The 26882-nt window shown below is 43.0% G+C and overlaps 1 protein-coding gene across 1 annotated transcript; it reads left to right on the plus strand.

Annotated features, from left to right (window-relative positions):
• The first annotated feature begins 3202 nt into the window (after nucleotides 1-3202).
• PANX2 (pannexin 2) lies at nucleotides 3203-25203 on the plus strand. The gene is made up of 3 exons (XM_075727634.1): nucleotides 3203-3428; nucleotides 21505-22956; nucleotides 24842-25203. Exons 1-3 carry the CDS (start codon nucleotides 3203-3205, stop codon nucleotides 25201-25203), a joined length of 2040 nt encoding a protein of 679 aa, XP_075583749.1.
• Nucleotides 25204-26882: the final 1679 nt, after the last annotated feature.

Genomic DNA, 26882 nt, shown 5'->3' on the forward strand with positions numbered 1-26882 from the left:
GCATCAACACAGATTGCCTCACCTTTACGCTTCCTTAATTGTCCAGTTACAGCCACACTTGGAGATATAGTAAGGGACTAGATGGACCTAGGGTGGCTGCTACTATGTTCTTAAAGTTTGCAGATATTTACACCGAGCTTCCTCAGAAATGGTTACTAGAGGCTGGCATTATTTCCTCATGGGAAAATGTGAGGAAGCACCTAGAGTCAGCATCTGGATAGCAGACAAGAGGTGAGGGCTTAGGCAGGGGAAGAGAGGAGGAGAAATACCACAGAAAGCCCCTGAAAACAAAAAGCAAGTAGCTTGTTTTGAATTAAGTAACTAGGCAAAAGAGAGGATTCAAAAAGGAGATGACAAAGTGAGGATTAGGAAAATGGTCTTTCAGTGACATCCTCAGTGAGCGGGACAAGACTGTCAACAACAGAGAAAAGCACGGTGAAACGATTACAATTTGGAAGTCTAAGCAAAAGTTTTGCAGAAGATTAACTGCACTGCCTCAGGCTGTCAGTCCACCTTGGTCAATATCATCCCTCTGACAGCAGCAATAACAAGTGCATAAGGAGTTTCAGTTGTTTATTGTTGGAATGGGAAGCCTGTATGTTAGCGGCTGATAAAATAATATGCATAGCCCAAACACAGCTATGGCAAGAGAATTCTGTGCGTGCACCCCTCACCGCAGGTAGGAAGGATTGTTGAGGCTTGGGGCCTGACCCAGCAACTGTCCCCTGCTCTCCTCACGTGTGGGAAGCACATAGGCTGTACCCCATCCCCGCACCAGGCTCCTCACTGCTCTGCCTCCTACCTCGCCCTGCCTGCTCTCCTGCCTGAGATACAGCTGGTGACCAAGATCTCTCCGCTGTGCTACACCGCAAGTACCCGCTGTACCTAGACAAGGGGGTGAGAGGATGGCACCTCTCCTGTCTTCTGCCCTTCAGGCAGATACTGTGTGTTGGTCCTTACAGAGGACCAATAGAGCCACAGAGTCTACGGAGGGTGAGGAGCAGGGAAAATGAAACAAGTGATGGTGACAGCTTCAGGTTTAGGCTCTCCTGCCTTCTCATCCTCAGCACTCTTCAGGAGCATGTGGCACTGACAGCTTCGTGTCTGCTGCCTGGGATCCTTCATCAGGGATGTTGCCATCAGGACATCCCTCTTGTCTTGCTCATTACATCCCTGCCTGGATGGAAGGACCCCTGCCAAGAAGTATTATTTAAAACCTGCACCCAATATTTAAACTTGAAGAACAAGCAAGACCATCATATTGTTCACAGTGGCTGGGGAAAGGGAAATTTCAAGGCAAAGATGAGAATCTCTGCCTTACTCATGTTGCGTTGCAGATGACAACTGCAAACCTTTGAGAGAATTGTCAGCAATATTTGTTTAAGCGTACCTCTGATTTTCATCTTAGTACTGCTAAACATAAAATCCATAAACAACTTGAGAAGGAGGAACTATGACCTGGAGCTTTTGTCTGAATGCCATAGCCGCTGGCTGTGATGCAGCACGTAGGTTCTCCTTTGACGCTGTGTGGTCTGGCTTTTGCCCAGAGAGGGGTAATACATGATTTGTTCCTAGCCCGTTCCAGAGATGGACAGCAAGGTCTGGTCACCTCTAAGACACCGGCCTGAACCCCATTAGGCTGAGGCAAGCGGAAAGCTGTCCTCTGCTTTTCTGGCAAGCTCTCTACCCCTTGGGCTGTTTTATCAGGCGTGACTAACCCCACATGAGCTTTAAAAAGCAGCTGGAAGGGTTTCTAAGGGGACCACCTAAATCCCGAAGCGCCCGCAGGTTCAAGACCTTGCGGGCACAGCCTGCTTGACTGAGGGTCCCGCCTTCCCTCACCACCCCCCACCCCCCTTCTCACAAGGCACTGGGCTGCGGGAGGCGCCGCGGGCCTGCGCTGCGCTGTGAGCGCTGCGGGGCGGCCTGGGGGAAGGAGAGGGGACGGGAGGGGGGCCCGGGCCTCCTCCTGCGGGGGTCACCGGCCCCCGCTGCCCCCGGCTCCCCTCCGGGGCCTGCCTCCCCCCGCTCCTCCTCCCCCCCCCCCCCCCCGCACCCCCCCGCCTCCGCGCCGCTCAGCGGGCGCCAACGGCCGCCGCGCCCCCCGGCCCCGCGCGCCCCCGGCGCATGCGCGCTGCCGCCGCGCGGCGGCTCGTGCAGGGCCGGGCCCGGGGCCGCGCGCCGCAGCCCGTCCCGTCCCGTCCCGTCCCGTCCCGTCCCGTCCCGTCCCGCCCGCCCCGCGCAGCAGGCTCCGGCTGTTGGCTGCGAAACCGTACAGGAGCGCTGCCTCCCCGCAGTTCATTCCGGTGCTGCGCTCGCCGCCGCCGCCGCCGCCTCCTCCCTCCTCCTCCTCCTCCTCCTCCTCCTCCCCGCGGCTGCTGCTGCTGCTGCTGCAAAGCCCCTTCTTGAATTGCTCTGCACGTTGCTGCTGCTTGGTGCAGGCGGGCATTTCCGTGCAAGCGCCAGCCACCCGCTGCAATAGCAAGCATCAACACTTCATTCGCCTCCCGCTCCGAATCCCGAGCGATTTTATTACTTGTGGAGGCGCAGGGACCTTTTTCCGGCAGGAAGGTCCAGTGTAAGCTTATTTGCGGCTTCCGCTGTTATTTACCAGTCGTCGGTTTTGCTCACCATTCCCTGGGAACGGAGGGAACCGAAGTTGCCAGGTAAATGCCCTCTTCCTCGCCTGCAGCACTTCAAGAGAGGCAGCTCCGATCTGTCGTGTTGCATGGCTGCTTCACCGCTATCGTACAGCATGCACTGCAAAGCGGAGGCAGCGTTTAATTGCACAGCTGTCACCGGGCAGCTGTGTTCCTTGCCCGCCTCCCGTGACATCTCTCCGCACGGCTCTGGCGAGAGGGCGGCTGCCTGGCACTGCACGGCTGCCGCTGCGCTGCTGCGGGGGTTGCGGCTGCCCGGCCGCACCGTTTCTCCGGCCCGTCGGCACCGCTCTCCCCAGGGCCGGGGGGCGGGGGGGGGCGGGTGCTGCGCGCAGGGCCCGGCGGGCGGCGGGGGGCAGCCGCAGGCCCCGCAGGGGCAGCGTCCCGCCGGCCCAAAGATGGTGCCGGCCGCGGCCCCGCCGTCAGCGCTGTCGGTGTTGTCCCCGCAGGCCGGGCGGGCGCCGCCCGCAGCCAGCCCGCCGCAGCGCGCCGGCCGTCCCCGGGGAGGCCCGGCGGCGTGAGGCCGCCCGCCGCCGCCGCTTATGCAACACATCATCGATAACCACCCCGACATGGCCACCGCGCTGCTGGCGGGCGAGAAGCTGAAGGAGCTGATCCTGCCGGGGCAGCAGGATGACAAGGCGGGCGCGCTGGCCGCTCTGCTCCTCCAGCTGAAGCTGGAGCTGCCCTTCGACCGCGTGGTCACCATCGGCACCGTCCTCATCCCCATCCTCCTCGTCACCCTCGTCTTCACCAAGAACTTCGCCGGTAAGGGCGGCGGGCTGCCCTCCGCGGGCGGGGCGGGGCCGCCGGCGCCGAGGGGGCGGCCGCCACCCCTCGCCTTCGCGCCTCGGCGGGCGGCGGCGGCCGCTCCCTCCGGGCCGCCGGGCCGGCGGGTGGGGAAGCGCCTTTCCCCGCCGCTGCGAGGGGAGCCCGGCTGGGCGAGCGGCCCCGCTGGGCGAGCGGCCCCGCTGGGCGGGCTGCAGGCGGCGGGGGCGCGGGGAGGCGTGCGTGGAGCTGGGGCGGGCGGCACGGGGGGCGGTTTGCTGCTCCTTGAGGTGGATCCCGGGCAGGTGCGAAGCTGGACCGTGCCTGGCTTCAAGCGTTTGTCCTGACCTTAATTCAGGCCTCTGCACCGTGAGCGTTTGACTGGCCCGCTGGGGAGAGACAGGTCCCTTCGCGGAGACTGACACAACGCACGGAGGCACGCGCACGCTGCGCTTTGCCGTATCGTGATAGTGGAAATCGCGGCGGTGTGTTTCTCTTAAGGGCCTACATCTTGCATACAGCCGCTAACACTTTAAAAAACCTGGTTTGATTGCCCAGCACCGCCAGTGCGGAGTCCTTCCAGTCTAGGAAGGTCAAGTTTTGACGAGCCTTGAAAATTACTGACCCAATAAACTGTTACAACACCATCAGGCCATTAGCACGTATGTAAATATTGGTTTACTTTATGAAGTATAGGCTTGATGAGTGTAGCTGCCAGTGCGTAACTGCTTTCAAGGTCCCCTGAAGCTCCATACTGAAGGTCCACGTGAAATTATTAGCGCTTTAATATACAGGACTGGCCTGGCAGTCTGTAGCTTCTGAAATTAGTGGGCATTGGCTGTATTCAGTCAGTCTAAACATACCAGAATCGGGCTCTTGCTCTTCATGCTGCTTTGGGATTGACTTCCAGCACTTACGTATCCTTAATACTTGTTTTCATTATGAGATAAAGTTAAATTACCTAGTGGAATAACTGCTTGCAAATGGAGTCCTGAGATTTTTCTTAATCATAGTTAAAACGTTTTCAGTCTACCTCAGTCTTTAAACATACAGTTAGATAGCTCAAGATCTTCAGCCACAGTTAATGATAGGAGCCTCATTTTCTGGATGGCCATCTGGAGGTATCTCAGATCGTATTTTCAGGGCATGCTGAGCTTGCTGAACATCTGAAAACCATCTCTTCATAGCGACTGAAAGGCAGGATTCAAGGTCACCTTTAGTGATACTCTGTAGAATGCAGAGGTTTTGGGATCCCTTCCTCTCTTTGGCTTGTAGAGAACTAATAAAAAGGCAATCCTGCAGAAGCTCAGGAGAGTGCATACTTATATATGGGCCTTCATACTGTTTGAGCTGTACAGGTTTGAACCTCAGTAGGCCTAAAGATAACCTTGGGTGCAGGAAAGTCATGCCCCTTCACGTGTGTTCCTCTACATTGTGCGAGTTTCCTAGCAGAAGTCCTTTGATGACTGGCTGCTTATGCAGACAGCAGTAACTTGTTCTATATGAACAGATCCTCCGAGACTGCAGATTGTGGAGGAAGCTTCAAGTCCAAGAGACTCAGATTATTGCAGTGGATGTCCCTCTGCAAGTCTGAACTGGGGTCCACACAAGCATGTGGAAGAGAGGGGGTCTGCTGAATTTCTGCATTTGAGTTTATTTTATGCTGAGGAAGACTATTCTCTAGGCTGCTGGTTGTGTTCCAGATTTGTTTTTCAGAAGTACCAAAAGCAGTATCATTTGTGTCTACCTACAGACCATGTATGCTCATTTGACCCAGTAAGATACGGGGCAGTGACCTATTGTGTCCTGCCAGGACAAAGCTTACAAGGCAACACAGAAAGCACCCTTGTGTCTTTGGAAAAATGTGGGGCAACACTCTTCTGTCACATGATGTCATGTGTTTGTTCTGATGGTCTGCAGTTAGAAAAATAACGTGAGAAAAACAAAAAAAAATAAAGATACAAGAGAGTGTAACAGAAACACTGTAAGGGTCTGAGGAAACTGAATAGATTCCTTTTTGGAGTGGAGTTGAAGAGCTCAGGATTAGTGGATTCAATTCTGCTTCCACAGAGTTCAAGAGCAAAACTCCTGTTAATTTTAATGTGACCGGAATCAGGTGTTACTCTGTTACAAAAACTGTATATACTCAGACTTCTTTACTAAGTCAAGCTTGTCCAGAGACATTGATGGTGGTAATAACAATAGTCCAGCTGGATACATGCTTACTACTGAGTCTGCAGTTTGTGTTGTGTTTCACCCATGCACTGCCATTGATCTTTAAAAAAAAAAAATCTATCTTTGCTTGCTTTGGATACTGCTCCCTGTGTGCAATTTAAATAATACGTATGAAAGTGCAAACTTTGCTGACAAAATTGAGTAAGGTTCCTGCTGCCCCTTTGTTTGTGAATATCACAGTAGCTTCCCAAGCTTTGCTTTGGGCCCTTGTGTGCATCAGTTGCTGCCTCAGAATAGGAAATAAAAACTGATGCTTGTCGTTATTCCTAATTCTGTTAATGATATCCAGTGCAAGCCATGGAAAGCTATCATCATGCCACTAAACTGACAACAACCCCCTTTTCTGGGGTCTGTCCCATCTTATTTAATCAGTGTTGGTAAAGCTCTTGGAACAGTGGTGTGTGCACTCGAGACATAAAAGTGTAGTTATCAAAAAGCAGTGGTTTCTCATGAAACTTTTTGCTGAGGATTGGAAGAATCTGCATGACGAGTGCATAGAGGAGATAAGAGCCTCTTAGCTCTCTGATCTGCCTTTGAGTTTATGTGGGGGGGATCGAGCATAGCTTAAAACGTAGTCAAGAGCAAGCGTACAGTCTGTGCGACAAGTGTGGGGAAAGCTGCTTGGCCGAGCGGCGCGGGTGTCCTGCCCTGGGGATGCGCGGAAGGCACCCTGTCCCAGGAAGCCTGCACCTCCCAGGGCAGCACTAAGCCTTCTGGGGCCAGAGGCTGCGGTGAAGCACATACGAAAGCAGAGTTCAGCCCTCTGGACAAAGAAAGAGTGTATTATTTGTTTAAAAGACAATAATTAACAACCGTAAAAGTCATTATGTCTGTAGTATAATATATTGTATACCATAGGTGAAGATACAGTATGTGTCTGTGGGTGAAGATAAAGTTATTCAGTTAATTATGTTGTTTTAGTGCCATGGGCAAAGTTGTTGTTTAGGTTAATGCATTTGCTATTCAATGTAAGTGAATTGTATGTCCTCGTATTGGAGTGTTCTGATCTTTACCTTGCTTTTGAGAAATTAAATCACGAATTTCTGGTTTAGTAGCATAAAAGGCAAGACCTAATTGTTCAGCAGATACTATGCTGATTTGCTGAATGAATCACAATCCAGCTGAATTTAATGTGTTACAAAAGGCTTTAAATTAGGTATTGGGCTTTTCTTCTCTCACGTGTATCATAGAATCATAGAATGGTTTGGGTTGGAAGGGACTTTTGAAGATCAACTAGTCCAACGCCTCTGCCATGGGCAGGGACACCTTTCACTAGATCAGGTTGCTCAAAGCCCCATCCAACCTGACCCTGAACTCTTCCAGTGATGGGTTATCCACAACTTCTCTGGGCAACCTGTTCCAGTGTTGTGTCACCACCCTCACAGTGAAGAATTTCTTCCTTATGTCCAATCTAAATCTACCCTCTTTCAGTTTAAAACTGTTGCCCCTTGTCCTGTCCCTACAGGCCCTCATAAAAAGTCTGTCCCCATCTTTCTTATAAGCCCCCTTTAAGTACTGAAAGGCCGCAATAAGGTCTCCTCGCAGCCTTCCCTTCTCCAGGCTGAACAACCCCAACTCCCTCAGCCTGGCCTCGTAGGAGAGGTGCTCCAGCCCTCGGATCATTTTTGTGGCCCTCCTCTGGACCCACTCCAGCAGGTCCATGTCCTTCTTGTGCTGAGGGCCCCAGAGCTGGACGCAGTGCTCCAGGTGAGGTCTCACCAGAGCAGAGCAGAGGGGCAGAATCACCTCCCTCGACCTGCTGGCCACGGTCCTTGTTATGCAGCCCCAGATGTTTACAGTTCCTTACAGTCTGACTCAATGTTTAAAAAAAAAAAAAAAAAGGGCTGTCATCCTTGGCTCCCTTTTGCCCTATAACCAAAATTTATTGGGAGAGAAAATTTTGTTTCCAAACTTCACTACTGGATGGCAGTGCATTTTGGGTGAAATTGAGCTCTCTGCAGAGGGAAGGCGTAGGCCATACACATCAGTAGGATGTGCTCCTGAGAGTTAAATTCAGGCTGCAAAGGAGTCAGTGAGAGTTTGACTATTGATTTCAACGGGGACAGGACTTCACTCTCATGGCTGAAGTAAGATGCAATTCTTGCACTGGCCCCTCTGCAAAGAAGTACATGTGGCCTTTCTTTGCACTTCCTAAATTTTCTTTCGTAAGAGAAAAGAAAGTCAGCTAACCTCTTACATTATCATTTCTGAGTCTCCCAGTTCTCCTTTAATATTTTTCAAGAAAACCAGTGTGGTTCCAGAAAGGATACCCCTAGAAAGTTAATTAAAATAAATCCACGTGCCTTATTTATACTGGGCATAAAATCATCATAAAGTCATTTAGGAGCAATAGCCAGCTACCCCACACAAAGAATGCCCACACGAGTACTCACAAGAGAAGAATGAATACTGTTTCCCTTTCTAAAACTCATCCATGGACAGATTTCATATAAAATCAGGACATCTCGTATTTAGGGGCCAGTGTATGTTGACCTTGAAGATAATAAGGAAAGTTTTGGAGGTGTGTTTCTCTTACCCAGTGGATGGATCTGTATTTAAGTGGAATTGGTTTTCTGGAGTCACAGGGCTCTCAGCGCAGTGAAGGTGCCTGAAGAAGGCAGCATAGGCTGAAGGAACCCTCTCCCGCACCAATGTTCTTGTTGAGAGTAACAATGTGTGTAGTTGGAAGTCCCAAGGGAACTTACTTTGGTTTGCTCTGTTTTCATTTGGAAACTACTGCTTTAAAGATAGAAATTAAATTTTTTATTTAAATATGAATACCAATGTGTTTGAATTTCTGTCAGAACAGTGACATGACCCCCATTATACCCAATATATTCTTAGGCATCTGCTGGAGCACTCATGCAAATGTATATGCAGTGCTTTGCAAAGGTCCATGCTTGTGTGTGACTCGTTAGAGGTTTGATTTCTCATACCTGAAGATCCAGAAGCCCCTCTTTCATTCCCTAGCACCTCGAAGTTAGTTATTCCTGTGCAAACTAGAAGTAAAATACAACCAGTATGAACAGAGAGTTCAGATATGGCAGTATTGCACTGTCCCAGTGCAGGAATAGGTGACTATATCAGGTACTGGCTGGTGGAGAAGCAAATTTTAAGTCTGTAAGTATAGGTTGTTACTTTTGTCCTTCCATTTTGTCTGTGTTGGAGCCTGCTGGATTGTTCCCTTTCCCACAATAAAGGGTTTGTTGTTCTTTTTATTTATTTATTTAACTATTTCTTTTTAAAGAAAGCATTTAAAGTGTTTTCATGTTGAAGCAGACTAGCCTTAGATTAATATTTAGTGAAAACATGGTAAAACACCAAACTTTAATTAAGCGTTAGTAGGTAAGGCTCTAAGATAGGTAGTTCTAGTCCAGCTACAGCCCGTGTCAATGTTCAGCAGTTGTTTTCAGTGAGGATATTTCAGTGTCTCCTATCAAGGCATGGTCAGTCTGGGGAGGTATAGATCTAGATAAAAAGGGATTGGTCCTTTAATACACCACCTTTCCATTTTCACTTCCTTTCTAAAATGCACAGAATGCAGAGTATTATTAGACTGCAACACTCATTATCAGTTTGAAGTGGGTCTGTTTGGTGTTCCATGTGGTTTTCATCCTTTCCTCTACCCTCCCCCGTTTTTACCATGGAACTAGTGCACGCAGACCATAGCCTTGAGTAGGATGCTGTTGGGTGCTTCATACTGTTCTTCACCAGCAAGTGCTGTATTCTGTCCTCCGTGAACGGCAACCATGCTACTGGCAGCAAGTGGCAGCCTTTTGTAGTGAAACGTCTCATGGCATTTGATGAACTTCCAAGACACTGTTCTGCAGTCCAGTAGACGAAGAGATACTTGGCTTTCATGATGTGCTGCTTAGTTTGTTTGTATTGTTTAATGTTTTTACTAAGTGGTTTAAATATTCTGGTTCAGTGTTGTGCTGTGTTCAGAAGCAATGCTGTCAGTAGTGTCTTTGGGAGGTTCTTTGGGTAAGGGACCAGAGAGTGGTGGGCCCCAAAGGAAAATACGCTGCTGTTTCTGTTACGTGTTATCTTCACAATATTGAAATATTTTGGTTTCCAAACTTTCAAAAGCTTTAGGACTGATGTGGTCAATTACAGGGATTGCTAAGTCATATCCCTCTTGTAGAGTGCCTCATGCTCTCTATTCACAGTGAAATATTCTTTCTGTATTCTTTCATGTTTGCTTTTCCTTCAGAAGCTGTTAAATACCAATACTTTATTGAAATAAAGCAAACCAGTCATCCAGCTGATTTTTATATTTTAGTCAAAAGCCAGGCTTTGGCATTGATTTTCTTGCTAGGTTTATAAAACAGTGCCTGCAAAATACCAAAAAGTTGCTCATAAATACTGTATTTCTATGTCTCTTAGCAGTTACGTAGCTCAGCCCTCTACCACCCTTCTGCTAGAAAATTCTCATGAGGAAGTAATGGAAGGAGACAGTAAGTTAAATGACTGAAGGGTCAGTTCAAGTTTTTATGTTTTCTTTTCTGATTTGTAATCATTTTGCATAAGCAATGCTTACTTCACTGTGTAGTACAGTATATGCGTGAGTTCAATGTCTTTTTATGCATTTCACCCTACAGTATGTTTGGAATAGTATATGTTGAAGATTTCTCTATTATGAGATGGGGTTTTATTTTGTATTTCTGGTCAACTTTTCTAATTTGTATTTCTCTTTCAAGTTGTGGGCAGCGTATTTATACATGCTCATTTACGTGACTTATCTATTAGGTGGCTTTTGAGCTTCTTTTCCATTTTTTCTCTTTAACTGCACTTAAAGCCACATACAGTAAGAAAGTGAAGATGACATTTTTCCAAGTGATTATTGTTAGTGTTAAGAGTACAGGGACAGATTGTTTCATGTACATGACAACACCAGTGCAGAAATTGCTTCTGAGGTGGTATTAGCTGTGATAAGAGAATTTAAGGAGTCTCTCAGCACAACTTGTGTTTAAGTGCTTTCTAATCATGTATTTTTAAAAAGAACTGAAATCATACAAGCAACCACAGGCTGGCTGCAGTTCAACCACTGCCTGTTTGCACTGCTGATGGAATTTTTCCCAAAGGGTAAGAGCAATTCACACACACACACACACAAACACAAGATGTGCACAAGATATGCAAGCTCGCTTTCTGTGAGTTTGGGTCATTTAAAAATTTGCAGTTACACAGTTGAATGTTAAATAGAAAGGTAATCTTGAGGAAATGCATGAGCCTCACGTGTAATCATTCCACTGCAGTTCCTAGCGGCTACAGCTATTTTTCTGTCATAAATTCCATTTCTCAAACTTCATTGACATATATGCATCATTTTTTTTCATATGAAATTTAATGACCCTTTTTGCACTATTAAACCCTTCATCTTCCCAAGTGTCACGTATGTGAAGAGGTCCAAGATGTGGATGAGATTTAGCTTAGTACATGCTTTCAGATAACTTCAACAATTTGAACAGATGGTGAAAAATATTTTTGTTTAAGAGCTACTTAATTCATTCATCTTAGTCAAGAGGAAACCTTGTGAATAAATAAGAGTAAGGTCAAGACTGTTTTTCAAAGCTACCCTGAAGTATTTTGAAGCTTTTTTCTCCCTAAACTTGATAGAAATTATGCATCCATGATCTAGAAGAAATCTAAGCTCATACTGTTTCTTAGAACTGTAAAACTCTTCAAGAAGAGTCTGCATCATCACTGAGTTCCTTGGGTTCTGTCAGCATTAAAAATGACTGCGGTGGGCACCTTCAGTAGGTATACACGTTTAATTACAAAAGCTGAATAATTTTGCAGTAGACTGGCATGATTCTTGCAGTGGTTCCCTTTGTTTCCCATGATGCAGGATTTATTCTAAGAAAAACACTGAAATCAGTGCAGATATTTCCATCATCAGCAATTTTGTCCCAGGCCTGTATTATATTCTTGCATTTGAACTGGGAAATACAGCCGTTCATTATAATAGGAAGGTTTGGGGATTTGTTTGCTTTTCTTCACTGGCACCATGCCCGTTGTGCAGATTCTAAGTTACCAGAGCAGCAATGCAGCCAGGTGCTGAGATTCATGGTGCGGTTTTTACAGCTTGAGAGCTCAGTGACTGTTTCTGGAACATTTTAGTTACATGCTGAAGTAATTATTTCAGCATTTTGAGACTGAGGTACCTCATCTTCTATGGGATCCGTGACCTGTTCAGGAGAGCAGGAGACCTCCACACTGGAACTGGCAGAGCCCCTGGGAGCCTTGGGAGGCTGATTCTCCTGGCTCTGTCATGATAGATCAGAACAGTTCTGATACTTTACAAAACCCAATTTCTCTATACATGGAGGAAACAGTTTTCCAAAAAGCAGTAGACCAGCCATCTCTGCCTCCAAAATACTCTGTTATCAAAATAACATAATTACCTTGAGCTAACTATCGGTGGTTTTCTTCTTTTTCAATATGAAGTTTTCCGGGTGCTGTGTCAATGCCAAGAGGTACTTAATACAAATCATCTTTTTAATTTCTAATTATTAAATAACAATAATGCAGTAGAACAAACCTGCTGTTTCCTGTTGCTTCCTGTGTTTGTATTTTGCACTTGACCCTTGAATTAAAAAGCCACCCTTGTCTATGTATCATCAGTTTCACTGGATTTTCATAATTCATTTCACTTTGGCATTTACATGTTCTTGCAATTCGCATTAGCTATTATTGTAGTGTCCAGGTGCTTGTGTAGTTGCTTTGGGGTTCCATCTCTAGAGAGGAATTTCTGAGTTGCCCAAAAATATTTTTTTGGTCTTTGGAAAACATTAAAACACTTATTTTCACACATTACTTCTTCTCCTATGCAGATGATCTGTACGTCACCAAAATGCCACTCACCTCCTCATGGAAGGGCTAAATTTGGAAGTAAATATTATTCAGATCTCTTTTGTAGGACTATCTGCACGGCTGAATTTCATTTACTATATTTTGATGGATACATTCTTTTGAATTCAGATCTAACCTTCCCTCAAATCTTAACATAATACAAAGCAACATTATAATACAGAAACATACTTCTAGGTACAAATACAAGCATTGTCATTTCCTTCCAGGTGTTTTCTCTTTTCTAACAGAGCTCTCTTGGGCACAGGAAGAAGTGCTCCTAGTGATGTGTCACAGTACAGTCACTATAAATAAGCTCTCTTTCCCATAATGTTACCACCATACTGCATGGCCATCACACGTGGTACATGGTAGCTCATTATTGAGGAAACATTCCTCTATAGGAGCAGCCTAAAGGATTTCATTTAGGTGTTTCTGCACCTTTTCCATAACAGTTGCCATTTCTGGAATAACCTTCTCCAACAGATTTCAGCATATCAACCAAGTAGGACTAGGTATCTTTCTCTCGTGAATAACCTGGGCAGGCGTTACAAGTCTTTAAGCCTCAGATCGCTGGTAAGTGAACTTCAGCATACCAGCTAATTTTAGAAGTGCCAGTGTTTATTACATACAGAGAATATAGCTCTGTAAATTTCTATATACTCTAGGAAAGTGCATTACTAATTTATTGATTCTGCAGATCCAAAACATATGCAGTTCAAGCAGCAGTCCTGCAAGGAAAAAAGACCCAAATTGTAAATGCAGGGACACCTGCTGCTGCCCTTAGATTGCAGTTACCGCTGTGGGGAAACCATTACATATCAGTCTTTGAAACTGCTTATCTCCATCTCACCCAGTATGACTCATCCTTGTAGGATATGGGCCAGTAAAACTTATTAGCAGCAGTGGTTTCCTGTCTCATTTCTTTAGGGACTTTCTTTTCAAGATTTTTTTCTTAAACAGGACAAGTGGTTTCAGAGAGTGGGCAAAAAAGGCTATACCTTACCTTGTTGATCATGGAGAAATTTGTACCTTAGGAAGACTTCATGGGCATGGAACCTATATTCAGATTTGGAAAGAATATTCCCTAAGAAAGGTAAAGGTATTGTCTTTTTGTTTTGATAAAAGTAATAATTCTTAATAATTAGCTTGCTAAGTTAAGGCTTAGTTTGATGAATGTTTTCTTATTCATATGAGTAAACTCAGTGAGTTAAATAGGACTGTGTGACTACAGTTGATACACAAAAGTAATTTCAGGAATCCATCCTCATGCTGTACTAATTTCTAACCTTTAAATACCCTTCAAATAAAGTAGATGAAATAAACCAGTTAAATTAAGGGAGTTTTTCCTTTGGCTGTGAATTAATTTGGGTATTAGCTGGCATTTGTTAAAATCACATTCAAAGTAGAGAGTTACATATTCCTTGTGTGACTGAGATGGAAAACCTGTATACTGTATAATGTTATACTTCCTTAGACTCTGATTTCAACCTCAGTAACATGAATGTTTTTTGTTCTTTTTTTCCAGAGAGAAGAGGATCCAGGACATTTCTTCTTTTCCATTTAAAAATTGCTGAAAAACTACTAAATAAATTATTTCTGTTTCTCAAAATAAACAGTTTGTTACCTGCTTTCTTGTGCAATCCTTTTAGCACCCAAGATGAATGAGGCATGTGTGTCTGATTGCTTACACGTATGTGACAGAATGTAAGGAGAGCAGTATGGTAAGGACTACCCTTGTCAAATACTGGCATTTATTTCTGAATTCAGGGAGTTTCTCATTTTTCTTGGCTGTTAGAAACTTGCGTTCTGGCATCTGATGGGCAGGAAGATTCAGAGATTCTACCTAAACACTGAATTTCTTCTTAGAGTCAAGTGGAGAGGATCATGCAAGGAGCACTTCAGAGAACTTCACTGAAATGCCAGCTTTTCTTCATAGGCAGGTTGGGCATCAGCGTGAGGATGATTTAGCAGCCCTCTTCAAGAGGGCAGAAAGCCATTTGCTAGGAAGTACTAGGCCCAGGGCGAGTCTGTAGTATACTTAACTCAGTAAGTATACTTATCAGTGTACTTAACTTTGGTCTCCAGCATTGAGGCACTTGTCCAGGAGCTGAGAAATCCAGCCTGTTTGGCAGCACCTAAGCATCACTTCTGCTGCCTGTACCCAATGTAGGGCCATGGTGGTCAGGCTGAATGTTTACTTCTAGATCCTCGAAGAATTTGTTGCACAAGAGGCATACTTACCTTTGTCTTGGTGTAGTAAGCACAAGATTTTTCATCTTTTTTCATTTTTTAATTGTATTTTCTGAAAACTGGGTTCCTTTTTTTCTGTCTGCTGTTAGAAAATTGTGCTGTTCCTGCTGCATTAGTGAATTATTGCACTAGAACGCTGAAATCATGCATTTCAGTTGGAAGATTAATGAGGTGTGATTATTTTTTCCAGAGTAAATTCTGAAAGCTGGAGGTCACAGGAGACATACACAATTTATTATTATGGTTTATATTTTGCTTTGGGTGAATATACTTTATTTCACTGGGAATACGGTAGGTGTGAAAAGTCATTTCCCCTTTTATATAGGGGCATATACTGATTATTACTAATATTTTCCTTTCTTACTCTTTAATGTCTACCAAAAGCATTGTACATGTGTTGTCCATATTTATTTAAATAACTTTTGCCCATAATAATATTTTAGAAGCTTGAAATTGACCCCCCCCTACAGCATTGGTTCTTCAAAGAGAGATGCACGTGCCAAATTTTATGCACTGTGAGTAATCCCATTGGCTTCAAAGGAACTACCCAATGCATGAAATCACTCAAGCCTTTTTAGGAGCAGGTCTGATTTTTTACAGTGTTGAATACTAAGAGATTGGCATTGTTATCTTTATTTTGAAGGGGCAAGTGAATGTTTATGTTAGATGCAATTCACTCACTTTCCCAGGAAGACTTGTAAAAATTTAACTTTACAAAGGTAATGGAGAGTGGTACATATCTACCAGCTTCACCATGTCTTCTTGACGGTGTCATTTCTATGTACCGTACACCAGGTCACATTTTTTTGCAGGGTTTTTTTTTTTATAGATACGCAAATACACACACACGCATGCACGCACACAAACATGCATGCACACACACACAGAGCACCTCCTTGGTTAACTGTGCTGTTGATATTTCTTCCTTTGGTTGACGTGCAATACTGGGGCCTGAGTTCTAGCCACTTGCATTGCAATAATGGCCTTCTAGCCGTATTTCACCTAATGTGTTCCCAGTGCAACTGGCCATTGCATTAATTCTTAGAAATGGCCATTTCTCAAAAGTGAAAAAAATTACTCCTGCATGAATCAACCATTCTTGCTGGACATGACCTTAAAAAATCCCAAGTTCACCTTGAGGACAATCAAACATTGGAGCAGGTTGCACAGGCGGCTCACGTAGTCTCCATCTTTGGAGGTTTTCAGGCTGACAAAGGCCTAATCAAGCTGGTCTGAACTGAGCCTTGACCCTGCTTTGAGTGGGACATGGGACTCAGTAACTTCCGAGGTTCCTTACAGCATGTCCATGATTCTGCATTGGGGTGTAACTTCAGGGAATGGTCTAGAGCAGCAGTTATCAGATTTTTTCCATTGGTAACACCATTTCCAGATCTGAGATTCATTTTTGCAGGGGGAAGTTTCACAGGGGTTCCAACCCCAAACGTCCACACCCCAGCCTCTTGCTTGAGGAATTTCAGAACTTAAAGGATTGTGTCTCCTGCGTAAAATTAAGCAGGATTTATTTATCTAACATGTTTTCATGCCCAGCACTTGCAGCCCGACAGTGTTCAACTCAGGGCCTCTTGAAGAGGGCAGTTGAACATATGCTGATGTATATGGAGGTTGGGGAGCCACTCAAAGGAGGTGGCTGACCTTGGATTGGGAACAGTAGGAGTGGGAGCCTGTGTCTGCAGGAAGCCCACAAACATTTCTTGGAGCCTTTACGAACAGGCAGCAGACTTGGCAGCTCCTAGCTTCCATACTTTGCCTTCATTCCTTCTTTCCATACTGTTCAGATTTTTTGTAAAGTTTTTTGAGCACAGCCCCTTCCTTCATCCCTCCCTACCTTGGCTGTCTTCTCACAACCATGTACTCTCTCATTCCCCTAAAGTATGCCCTTTGTACCACAATACTTCCTGCAAGTCATTTTTCTCCTTTTAAGTAGCACTTAAACTAATGGGATGAGATGATACAGAATGGAGCATGTGAAAAAAACTTAGCTGTCAAGGGATTTTAGTTTTTCAAGTGGCATAACCCAATCAATTATATTACACAACTGACTTAAGTAATTCTGCATTGATGATTTCATCTTCTTGGCATGTCCAAAAAGTATAGTGAGATGTCTCTCATACCTTATCCATGAAACTAGTTTTGTGGACTTCTAGAAGCTACTTATGTGCACAGTTAGCAGGATAAACTGTATTTATGTACACTTGTTGAAAACATCTGATGTGGTGCTCCTGTGATCATCTAATAGTATCAAAAAAAGGGAAGCTAAGCTTCCTAGTATGCATCTTTATACTCAAGTCAGTATAAGATAAAGTATAATGTATCTTACAATATAGTAACATAAAGGACTTTTTTTCCAATGTAGTCATTATTTCTGCACAGCGTTAGCACAGGGTTACTTAGTCTCTTAAAAATTATTCAAAAGGAACATTTCCTGGGAATGTAGGTAAGTATTACTGAAGACAGGATTTGCTCTTAGGTATTCCTAGTGATTTTTTTTCTGAAACTGTGTTGAACCTCATATTCTGGCATGCAGTTAAGACCTTTGTGTAGGTGGACCTAAGGGCAGACCTTCAGACTTCAAACTTGCTGAGGATTTTACTCTGAGAATCAGAACTAAAAATCTTGCAGTAAGCGCATCACATTTAATGCAGAAAAGTTGAGTTTAGTATTCCAGCCACCAATAACAATGGCAGGTTAGTTATCTTACTTTTTTTTTTTGCTTTGATACGGATGCACACGTGTACAAATCACAGATACATGTCCGTTCTGAGCCACCTTTTCATTATCGTTTGGAACTGGCAAAAGATTGTTTTGGAGATTATGACCTTGCTTTCTTTTTTTTGGTAGGAGTTTCTGTCTCCTGGGTTCACAAGAATGTAGCTATCAAGGAGAAGGGAGAGAGAGATTATATTTATGGGCTTAAGCCTAGACAGCATTGAGAAGACAACCAATCTGCTCAGCTGTAATAATGTCCCCTAAGCTTTTAAAAAAATTTTCCTTACAGCGTCTTACTCTATTTTCTTTTCCTACACAAGTGAACAGTTACGCCATATGCAATTAAACTGTGGAGTCCTGGGGAAACAGCTGCATTTCGTGGTGGCTGGAGTGGTTATATGAAAAAGAAACTTCCTAAATTGCTTGAGGATTTTCAGGGTGAAATAAGAATATCAGTAGAAACTTTCTGTATTTCTGAATATAAAGTTAAAAGCAAATGCATTTTTTATATTGCATGATCCGGTGTCAGAGCTATGATTTTAACACTGTTACAGCCTTTTTTTAATGCTACTTACCTATCAGGACAACATTGTAAAATAAAAAAATAATCTGCTCTGCCTTCTTGAAACTGTGCATTAAGTAGGGCCCTTGCAGCTAGAGTGAGCTGTATGTGTGAGAACAACTTGTTACTCCCTCATTCTCATCAGATCTGCATGTTGAGATCTGGCTATATGTTACTGCCATCTTTCATAACAAACAAGATTAGTTATTGACATGGTGCTTTTCTTTTTCATTTATTCTGGATTGGTGCAGATTGCAGTAGAGGAGAAACAGGCCCATACTCTACTATGATGGGATCAAACACCTTCATGGTGTTAAATGCCAGGTTAAATGCAAGGTAAAATGCTGGCATTGCCTAAGAAGGAGTGTTCACAACTCAGACCTGGTGGCAGTCTTGCCTGGCAGCCTCTCGTGAATGAAGAGAGTCAGGTTCCTCCAGGTGACAGCTAAATTAATCTTTTGCTTTGAGTCATTGTCTGGAAGGGTCTTCCTCTCTTCTCCATTGTCTGGACCATTTTCTAGATGGTATGCTTTGTGAGTCAAGTCCTAGGCTGAGAAGGTTAAGCTAAATTCCCCTGTGGAGTAACTTTACCAAAATTAGTGGCATTCACTGACAGTTGCCTACGGCTCAAACATATTAGAAGATACCGTTTGCATAAAATTGCATTGTAGCCCCACTGCCCCCACTTCAGTTATAAGAAATGCCACTGAATTCACTGAGGATAGGGTTTCATCTGAAGGATCTTGGGATTTACATGGCATATAATGAAAGTCACGTCAATTTAACAAATATGCAAAGAAAATACTAGACTAGCATCAATAAATAACAAAACATTGAATAAGAATGGGACACCATGTTCAGCTATCCCAATAAATTAGAGATCTCTCACAACTTACCAGGCAATGGGAGCAGTTTAAATTGTTTAACAGAGGAAAAGCAAACAAATTCCTGTAAAATGACATTTGCTTGCTTTATTGGGCCGGGCAGCCCCATTTTCGAAGTAGCCTCTAATGAAGCTGTTCTGTCCAAACCGGAGTTGTGAAGCTCTTCAGACTTTTTTCACTGATGCAGTGGCAATAGACAGAGTGCGGAGTTAGTCTGTAAGTGATCTGTGCAACACAAATGTAAATGTTAAGACATTTTGATTTTGTTTCCTTTTTTAATTTATAAAATAAATACATATTTGACTGTTGTATATATACAATTTTGGCAGAAGTCACTGCAGCTTTTAGGTCTCAGTGAAGAGAACTGAAGAGAACTGTTCACAGTTTATTTGGTAGTAGCAACTGATACATGAATCCAAAAATAATCCTGATGGATGATTTGTATGGATACTTGTTGCTGCCTTCGCAAGCATTCATGGTGCTGATACCTAGGAGAAATGAACCATGTATGTCACAGAAAACCAGGTTTCATACTGGCATGTTCTACTGAGCTTAGGGACACTCAATTCAAAATATTTCTGCTTATGAGAAATGCACCATGCTTCTTTGTGTTTTTTTCCCCATGGAAACATTTTCACATAGCAATCTACTTTGTCTCCTGGGAAATCATACAGTAAATCTTTGATAGTACGAGTTCATGGGTAGGGTTGGGAGGGCATGTAATTACCGAAAACAAGAGAGTCAGTGAGCATTTTTCATGTAATGCATGGCTGTAAATACACAAAAATAGTCTAAATGGGAAGCCGTGTAACATTAGAGTGCTTTAAGCTCTCCTCTGAGGTTGAAGTTAGATCATTGTAAAATAGTCTTCAAAAGTGATTTTAAAGAATTTCCAGAGCTTACTCACTTTACATGCTGTCTTGAGTAGCATCATTTATTCTATCAACTCTGTTTAAATTGGTTGTTATTTTAGAACAGAATCCTTACTGAATCACTTTTTAAAACAAAACAATTTTTGTGCAGTCCTCAGCATGTAGATTTCTGTAGGTCACAGCAGAAGTTTACACCTCAACATTTTACCAAAGGACTAGTAAATGCTTTTGATGTGCTTGCATATGAGAAGTAGTTGTTCAAGTAAGGACTCCTCTGTTAAGCCAAAAGGATTACGGGTTTTTTGCCTGCCTATTAATTTTAAATATTTTATTTATTGTTGTCAAATGACATAATGTTTTATTATTTCTCTTCATGATTTGTATTATTAAGAGAACAGTACCACCACTCTCTTCCAGTGTGCTGTTCTCAATCTGAATTGTAGACTGCGTTCAAAACTGGAGCAAGCTTGGTGTTCTTGAGCAATTCTCAATTCAAGAGAACATGCCTTTTTCCTATGGGTCTCATTTTAGGAAGATTTTAAAGGTATACCAGAACACTGTAAAATATATTCCCTTTGTTCTATCTGCCAAAACGTGAAAATATGGTCTTCCTCTTTGAAGAGGGTGTATTGATAATGGTCATTGTTCTTTGAGCAATTAATACTATTCTAGCTTTCAGAAGTTTTTCTATCTTACTTTCATGTATTGCTAGAAAAATGTAATTGTGTAAGAACATAACTTATCTACTGTGTCAAGACAAAAGTCCAACATCCTGTCTCTGATGATGGCACAAATCAAATGTTTAGGAGGGAGTGTTAAAACAGACAAGCATATGGTGCTACTTCCTTTGATAAACCCTTTCACGCTCCAGCAGCCTGTGGCTTAAACATGTCCTGAGAGAAAAAATGCATCACTATCTGGGTATTTAATAATCCTTGCTATACTTTTTCTTCCATTACTTTGTCTGATTGCTTTCTTGATCCACAGTATTTGTTTCTTCCATAATAATGTACGACAGCGAATTCCACCATTTAATTGCACATTGTGTAAAAAGCAATGTTACAGTTTCAAATGTAGAATTAAATTTTCATAGTGATAAATACAGTTAACACACCAGATTCTGTCCTGGTCAGTCACACTTTAATTCAAGGGTGTTAGCTGGGAGGGATACAGTTGACTAAATGTTTGTATGTCTTTAAGTTTCAATTTTTTCTACCATATACAATGAGTAGACATTGTTAATAAGAAATTAAAAACATTGCCTTCAGCTACACCTAACTTTTTTCTATTTAGAAGAATATTTAGCTGGGATGAACCTTAAATTTCACCTAAATGAGCCTTTCAGCATTCGCACATAACATCCTCAGCTACTGTATAGTGGATATCAGGTCTTTTAGCTTTACAGAGTTTAGGTCACAGTTGCTTAGGATATTGTTCTCAGAGAGGTAATTAAACCAAGATACATATTTCTTGCTGATATTTCTAGCTCAGGTTCATTCTAAAACTTGCAGGTAAATAGTTTTGCCTGGGGGCTTGTGAAGATGCGTGCAGGCTGAGCTAACAGACATGGAGGGCTTAATGGTCATGTAAAAATACAGTAAAATAAAATCGATATAATTTGAAATGTTTATTTTCCAGAGCTCCTTTTGTAGGTTAAATGCACAGCAGTGACTTTTCTCTCTGTTATACAGAGGAGCCAATATACTGTTATACACCACACAACTTCACCCGCGATCAAGCCTTGTATGCCAGAGGATATTGTTGGACAGAATTAAAAGATGCCTTGCCAGGCGTTGATGCCAGCCACTGGCCCTCCTTGTTTGAGCATAAGTTCCTACCTTATGCACTGCTGGCTTTTGCTGGGATAATGTACATTCCAGCTTTGGGCTGGGAATTTCTGGCCTCCACCCGACTGACTTCAGAGCTTAATTTTTTGCTTCAGGAGATCGATAACTGCTACCACCGTGCAGCTGAAGGGCGGGCACCAAAAATAGAGAAACAAATTCAGTCCAAAGGCCCAGGGATCACCGAGAGAGAGAAGAGAGAAATCATTGAGAATGCAGAGAAGGAAAAAAGCCCTGAACAGAACTTGTTTGAGAAATACCTGGAAAGAAGAGGACGGAGTAACTTTTTAGCTAAGCTTTACCTTGCAAGACATTTGTTCATCATCTTTTTAAGCATCATACCAATTACATACTTATCCACCTACTATGCTACACAGAAACAAAATGAATTTACATGTGCCCTAGGAGAGCCTCCAGACAAAACGAGCAGCTCCAAATTGCACATCAGAGTGAACTGTAAACTGCCATCTGTCCAGCTCCAAAGGATTATTGCTGGTGTAGATATCGTTCTCCTCTGCTTCATGAACTTGATAATCCTCATCAACTTAATTCACCTCTTCATATTTCGCAAGTCCAACTTCATATTTGATAAACTGAACAAAGTTGGAATAAAGACCAAGAAACAGTGGCAGAAGTCCCAGTTTTGTGATATCAATATTTTGGCCATGTTTTGTAACGAAAATCGGGACCACATAAAATCACTGAACCGTCTGGATTTTATTACAAATGAAAGCGATCTGATGTACGACAATGTGGTACGCCAGCTGCTTGCAGCATTGGCCCAGTCCAATCATGATGCCACTCCAACCATGCGTGATTCAGGGATCCAAACGATAGACCCAAGCGTTGATCCAGCAGACATTGATGCTAATGAGCAGCTCATCATTAAGAGACCAAGGAAGAAGATGAAATGGATCCCGACTACCAATCCCCTTCCTCAGCCATTCAAGGAACAGTTAGCCATTATGAAGGTTGAAAACCACAAACCTGAAAAACCGAAGCCTGTGCGGAGAAAAACAGCAACAGACAGCCTTATAGCTCCTTTGTTAGAGTCCGCTGCAAAAACCTCACAGCAATCATCCACTCATAAAACTGAGCCAAACGCCATCCCAAGCACAAGCAGTGAAAAAAAACACACACGACACTTTTCCTTGGATGTTCATCCATATATACTTAGTAGCAAAAAACCCAAGCCAGAGATTCAAGCCATCCCCTCGATGCCTACGTCAAAAAGCCAAGAGGGCGGATTTTTAAACCAGGAAGAGAATGTCGTAGTACATGTTACCTCCTCTCTCAAAGGTACAGTATGCCATAATGCCTGTACCACCTCCACAGACCATAATTTGCGTAGCAATCTTCAGAAACTCAAAGCTTATCTGAACTGTTTGACCTACCTTGGTAGATTTTGGGATAGCTAATAATCTTAGAGCTTGCAGGCCTCAGAAATAGGGGTTCTCTCTCTCTTTATCAGTTAAATGGAGGATAAGCATTATTACAGGTAGAGCGGTACGAAACAGCCTGCAGGCTGTTGGTGCAGGTAGTTTTTCAAATGTAAGCAGATTTTCACAATTACAAATGTGATCATGCCTGACCAAGAAAATGAGGAGGGTTTGGCCTCGATGATACCCTTCGTGCTCTACCAGCACCTGGCACGTTTCAAACCTGACTTATTTTCAAGTCATATGGAAATCGCCATGGTAGATGACCAGTACTCTGATCAATAATAGCCACTTCTTAGGAGTGTGTGAGAAACTGTGCTAATGGCAGTTAATACTCCCTGTAGAAAAAATTCTCTTTAACTACCAATTCTTAGGGGTTAGCATGTGTTTGTCGCCTAGGAAAACACAACTCAGATCATTGATATTGCTCTTCATGCAAGAGACATTTTAAATTGCCCTTTGTCTCATGTGGACCAAAGGACAGATGGTCTGAAGTGCAGGTGCTGGTCGGGGATTCAGGAATTCTGCCATTCCCTTCCCCTGTGGCCTCACAGGAGATGCTCTTTCCACAGAAAGTTCCCAGTGTGTGTCTTGCAAATCCTGTCCCTTTCTTACCTCAAAGGAGTGTTTCAAATATATCAATAATTGTTAGGTGCTAGAGTGATGGGGAAAGCCATGCAAGCACTAAGAAAAGTGGTAGATCAGTAGATAAACTGATAGATAGGTGTCGTCTTGTTTATTTTTGTAAGCTACTGACATAAGAAAGAAGCACTATGCAGTTGAAGTTACAGAAAGATTTGTACGTACTTAAAGCAATGGATCTCATCTCATTACAAGCTAAGACCTCCCTCTGGGCTTCGACAGACTGACAGCTACCGTCACCCCACTGCCCAGCAAAGAAGTGATTTGAGGTATAAAAGTTTCTGTCACTTCCAAATCCTTACGCTCCTTAGAGCCCTCCAACTCCCCAATGTGCATGTGAGCTATTCTATAGCATTCCTTATCCAGTCACCTGCTCTGATTTCAACTCCTCAAAACTACTGGGGTTTTCTGGTCTCAATTACTTTCATCTAACTTAGTGCTTGAATATTTTAAGGGCAAAAAATAATTACTGTAGTTTTGGGGCTCTGTTACTCCCCATTCCCATTAAAAATTTTCAGCTTTTGCTTTTGAGTTAGACCTACATTGCAGTCCATCAGGTAAGGTAGACATAATTTCTGGAAAGAGACATCAGTTAATGTCAAATTGCTGAGTTCTTTCTAAAGAGAAGTGGCTTACAATGTGTAACCACTATTTTTTCCCATTGAAAATATCAGTGCTTTTTGTATTCCATCCTGTGGATTTCAACATTCATAACGTTTGTCAAAACATTAAATCATAACATTTATAAAACACCTGCCAGACTGTAGAGGAGAATAAAAGGTACTTTTCAGTTGGTTTTTGTTCATTTTACGAAAATACCATTCATGTAAGGAAGCATGAGCATGCATAAAAAAAGCAAGATTTACGAAACCCATTTGTTGTTTGTCCTATTTCCCTGAGCTTATGACCCAGTTGTTTTGAAACAGTCCTGCTGGATTTCTCAAAGGGTCCCAAAAAAATTCATTTTTGGGTCCACTCCTGCTCCCACTGAAATCAGTGGCAAAACTGCCAGTGACTTTTATTGGTTCAGGACGCTGCTCTGTGAGGGACTGGAAGGGTGAAAGGCTACCTGTCTTTTAACTGGCTGTTTTGGTTTCTTCTAGACGCCCCTCATCCTGCAAAAGAGATCCTATACTCATCTGAGCCATGCAGAACTGTGCCTGCTGCTGGGGCTTTTGTCACGTGTAACCACAACCATATAGCCACAACTGCTGCTGCAACGAGTATGACTTTGAACCAAGTCAAGCCAGAGCCAACACCTGCGCTGAACTGCAACCCAGCCCACCCTTTGCTGCACATCAACACACTCTACGAGGATCAGGAGGAGGAGGTTTCAAACATAATAGACAATGGTATTCACTCACCGACTGACACCGGGGAAATTCTCTCCATCCCTACCCCAAGGCAGATGAGGCTGGCAACATTTGATGAACCAATGGCAATCGTGAGCTCGGTGGAGTACTGAAGACCCCAGGCTGCACAGCTGTGCCCTCACGGCCAGGCGCAAGACCGCTGCAGTGCGGACCGCGGTCCCCCCAGCGAGGCAATTCACTGCATGAGCATGGAGAGTTTTCACACAGACTATAGGTTTTGGTAATAACACCGAGCGGTTTTTCAGGATCACGTCATGAGCGCTGTCAGTCATTTGCAAAATAGAATAAAGAAAATCTGGTGGAAATAAACCTTTAACACCAAGACAACCATTAGCTCTAGCTCTAAACTATAGCTTCCTGATTTAAATGGGGATTAGCACAATTTATGAAGAGCCTGATGGCATGCCACAGTAATTTTATTGAGTGTTCAAATCCTTTGCATTCAGAATCACTGATTAAAGTTAAAACAACGTGGAGGTGAGGTATACTTTTTTAACGGCAGCAGTTAAATAAGATTTTTTTTCTAAGCAGAGAGGGTTTTTTTTTTTCAATTCAGGATTATGAAATAGTTATATGCAAGCAAAATTTTTGTTTGTTTGTTTGTTTCTTTAGCTCACTGTTGTTGGGCTTGATGGAGACTTAGCTGAAAGGGCCTTACTACCACCAGCATTTAAGTGCAAAAAGATTGATACATTCAATCTCTTGCATTTATAAATGAAAATACCTGAGGTATGCCCTGCCCTTTAACACGCTTATATGTTTGATGGAAGATGATGAAATGAAGAGTTTATTTTTTTAAATATATTTTACCATGGGAAAAATTACTTTAATAACTTTTCAAACCAGGTGTTGCTTTTAACAAAATGTGTAGAAGAGAGTCACTGTAGCTGCTTATTTTTTCATAGTGTATTTATGAACCAGGTTAGAAACTTTCATGGGTGCTTCACTGATACGAAAAATCTTACGAAGGTCGTTACAAAATATCTTACAAAATATGAAACCAGCAAAACTGTTTTCAAATAACACACAGTTAAAATAGTCTGTGAATTTAGGTCTGCTGACTTGGCTAGTCCTTGATTCAGCAAACACGGCCATGGATGGCACCGAAACAACTCGTATGTCTGAAGCTAAGCACACACTGAAACGGCTTTGCTGGATCTGGGCTCTAGTGCAGGCAGACAATAATCCTGCAGTATGTGCTATCACTCTGATTCAATATTTGCCTTCCTTGGCTCAAAGCACATCTTCATGCCCATCTTCCTATAACTACGGTATGTGTGATTTAATAGAAAACTCTAGTATAACTAAAACATCTATTAAAAGTGTATCATGCAATAACCATTCTCAGCAAAATTATAGTGAAACAAAAAGTGACTGTGTTAAAATAATATTCCTAGGTGCATTCAGAATTATGGACTATGTGTTTGCTTCAAAATTATGTATAATGGTAGAAAAAATATGCAGCACAAATATGGGACTGAAATCTTGAATTTTTTTTTTTAATTTATTACCTCAGACATGGATATATGATACCAATATTTAATGAAAATAGCACTGAAAATAAATACCTGTTATTCTGAATAGTTTAATGTGTACTACTTCCTAGCTTAGTTACGTACAAGCGGGATTTTATTATAAGCAGTAGGCGGGACATGTAAAGCCACCATTCCCCCCTACATTACTTCAGTTATGCCCAACCTTTTTGGCCTGAACAGCCAAATGCCAAAAAGGCAGCAAGCCGCAGGACGTGTACCGCAGGCAGGGGAGGGGG

The sequence above is a fragment of the Pelecanus crispus genome, chromosome 1 (assembly GCF_030463565.1).
Source record: "Pelecanus crispus isolate bPelCri1 chromosome 1, bPelCri1.pri, whole genome shotgun sequence".
NCBI lineage: Eukaryota > Metazoa > Chordata > Aves > Pelecaniformes > Pelecanidae > Pelecanus > Pelecanus crispus.

Coding starts and splice junctions, on each gene's coding strand:
- PANX2 (XM_075727634.1), top strand. CDS start 3,203: ATGCAACACATCATCGATAACCACCCCGACATGGCCACCGCGCTGCTG. Junction 3,429..21,504: donor CTTCACCAAGAACTTCGCCG/GTAAGGGCGGCG, acceptor TCTGTTATACAG/AGGAGCCAATATACTGTTAT. Junction 22,957..24,841: donor TGTTACCTCCTCTCTCAAAG/GTACAGTATGCC, acceptor GGTTTCTTCTAG/ACGCCCCTCATCCTGCAAAA.